Raw genomic sequence first — 2,995 nt, 5'->3', positions numbered from 1 at the left:
GTAGAGGACATTATGCTAAGCAAAATAAGTCAGTCAGAGAAAGACAAATACCATCTGATTTCACTCATATATGGAATTTAATTAACTAAACAGAAGAATATATGGGAAGGAAGGGAAAAATAAAATAAGATGAAAATTGAGAGGGAAGCAAACCATAAGAGATGCTGAACTCTAAGAAACAAACTGAGGGTTGCTGGTGGGGAGTTAGATGTGGAGAAGTGATAATTGGGTGATAAGCATTAATTAAGGCACTAGTTGTAAAAAGCACAGGGTTTTATATGCACTGTGGAATCATTACATTCTACCTCTGAAACTAAAAAAATTCTCAAAATGCTAACAATTTAAATTCAGCAATACAGTAAAACACTCATTCACCAAGATAAAGTGGGATTTATTCTTAGGCTGCAAAGGTGGTTTGATATTCACAATCAATTTGGTACACTGGCGTTAATAAAACTAAGGATAAGAAACATTTGATCATCTCAATAGTTGGGGAAAAAATTGACAAAGTATAATGTTAATTCATGGTAAAAACACTTAACAAAGTAGGGATAGAGGGAACATACCTTAACCTAATAAAGGTCATATACAAAAAACCCACAGCTAACACCATCCTTTCAATGGGAAAAAAACAACCACATCTGTGTTCTTGGACAAAATAGGGATCTTCAATCTCACCTAACAGAGTAATGGAAGTCCTATCCACTGCAGTCAGACAGCAAAAGGAAATAAAACACATCCAAATCAGAAAGGAAAAAGTAAATCAAACATTCGCTATTTGCAGATGACTTGATATTCTATATAGAAAACCCAACAGACTCCACCAGAAAATTGCTAGAACTGATACACAAATGTCTTAACGTTGCAGGACACAAAAATAATGCACAGAAATCTATTGCCTTTCTATACACCAATAATGAAGCTGCAGAAAGAACAATCAAATAATCCAACACATTTACAATTGCACTAAAGATCATAAAACACATAGGAATTAAGTTAACCAAAGATGTAGAAGAGATATATTCTCATAACTATAAACAATGATGAAAGACATTGAAATGATACAAAGAAATGGAATTACATCCCATGCTCATAGATTTGAAAAACAGATATTAAAATGTCTATGCTAAACAAAGCTATCTACACATTTAATGCAATCCATATCAAAATACCACCAACATTTTTCACAGAACTAGAAGAAACAATCTTAAAATTAGTATGGAATCACAAAAGACTTCACATAACTAAAGCAATCTTGAAAAATGAAAAGAGAGCTGGAAGCATCATAATTCCAATGAAATTATGTGGAATTTAAGAAAAAAATATAGGTGAACATAGCAGTAAAAAAGAGAGAGAGAGAAAGAGGCAAACCAGAAAACAAACACTAAACTTTAGAGAATAAACTGATAGTTACTTAAGGAAGGTTGGGTGGTGGGATGGGTCAAATAGGTAATGGGAATTAAGGAGGGCACATGTTCTGATGAGCACTGGGTATTTTATGCAAATGATGAATTACTAAATTCTACACCTGACATTAGTATTATACTGTATGTTAGCTTATGATATTAAATAAAAAATTGAAAAGAAAAAAAAGTTTAAAAAGTTAAAAATAATATAAAATAATGATTATATATGAAAAAATCCAAAATGTAGAATTTTGTCTGCACTTCAAAGTTAAATAGTTCCAGCTATAGATATAACACATATATAAATTTTCTCAAGGAAATCTCACACAGTAAGTTTTGTATGAACTTGAAATTTGGGGCAAATCAATGTAATCTTAGTGATGACTTAAGGCAGCACACTGATCCATACACTTTCTCAGGGCTCCCTTAACATCACTGTTCCTCATACAGTATATGATAGGGTTTAACAAAGGAGTAAATATAGTATAGAACACTGACACTATTTTATCGTAATTAGCTGACCTGTAGGATTTAGGTCTCATGTAGATAAAAATAGCAGCTCCATAAAACAGTCCCACTACACAGAGATGTGAGGAACAGGTAGCAAAAGCCTTCTTGTGGGCTTCTCTAGAATGCTTTTCAAGAACTGCAGCAAGGATGAAACTATAGGAAATCAGGATAAGAGAAAACGGGACCAGAAGCATTAGTACACAGCAGATGTACATCACATACTCAAAAAGAACTGTGTCAGCACAAGCCAAACGCATTAGAGTAGGGGCTTCACAGAAGAAATGATTTATCTCATGTGCATCACAGAATGGAAAACTCAGGGTAGCAGCAGCCTGCATGAGCCCATCAGCTGCCCCCAGGAACCAAGACCCCACAGTCATTCTCAGGCATAATTGCCAGCTCATGAGAAAGGGGTATCTCAGTGGGTGGCAAACAGCCACATAGCGGTCATAGGACATGGATGCTAAGAGGAAGCACTCAGCCCCTCCCAATGTGATGAAGAAGAAGATCTGCAACCCACATCCAGCAGGTGAGATGGACTTCTGGCCAGTCAAGTAGTCAGCTGCCATTTTGGGAACTATGGTGGAGACCAGCATCATGTCCATAAGGGAGAGTTGGCTCAGGAGGAAGTACATGGGTGTGTGGAGCTGGACATCCTGGTGAATCAGGAAGAGCATGAGGGTATTGCCTGCTAGAGAGGTAAAGGCGATTGTCAGAATCATCACAAAAAGAAATAGGTGGGCTCCTGTGTGGTTAAAGAGTCCTAGGAGAACGAAATTTGTGGTGGTGTTCCAAATGTTCATGATCTCAAAGAAGAGCAGCACTGCAAATGAAGAAATAGATGATAGAGTTTTCAATGTTTACAATGCTTCATTTCAATTACATTTTCATGAAAATAATTTGTGTGAAAATTATAGAGGGCACGGCTTGGAGCACTGGGTGTGGTGAAAAAATAATGAATACTGTTTTTCTGAAAATAAATAAATTGGAAAAAAATGTTGAAACCTATTCTAAATATTTTATCTGTGATTTCCAAAGACATTTTAACCTGGACATAATGTTAGTTTTGCTTTTTTTTT

General features: G+C 35.6%; 1 protein-coding gene across 1 annotated transcript; it reads right to left on the bottom strand.

The window, feature by feature from the left end:
* Positions 1 to 1,780: 1,780 nt before the first annotated feature.
* Positions 1,781 to 2,767, bottom strand: LOC122915506 (olfactory receptor 2T8-like). Its single transcript, XM_044262289.1, has one exon. It carries the CDS (start codon positions 2,717 to 2,719, stop codon positions 1,781 to 1,783), a length of 939 nt encoding a protein of 312 aa, XP_044118224.1. The 5' UTR covers positions 2,720 to 2,767.
* Between the last annotated feature and the right edge of the window lie 228 nt (positions 2,768 to 2,995).

This window comes from Neovison vison, chromosome 1 (genome assembly GCF_020171115.1).
Source record: "Neovison vison isolate M4711 chromosome 1, ASM_NN_V1, whole genome shotgun sequence".
Taxonomy (NCBI): domain Eukaryota; kingdom Metazoa; phylum Chordata; class Mammalia; order Carnivora; family Mustelidae; genus Neogale; species Neogale vison.
This window is presented reverse-complemented; position numbering and strand designations above follow the sequence as displayed.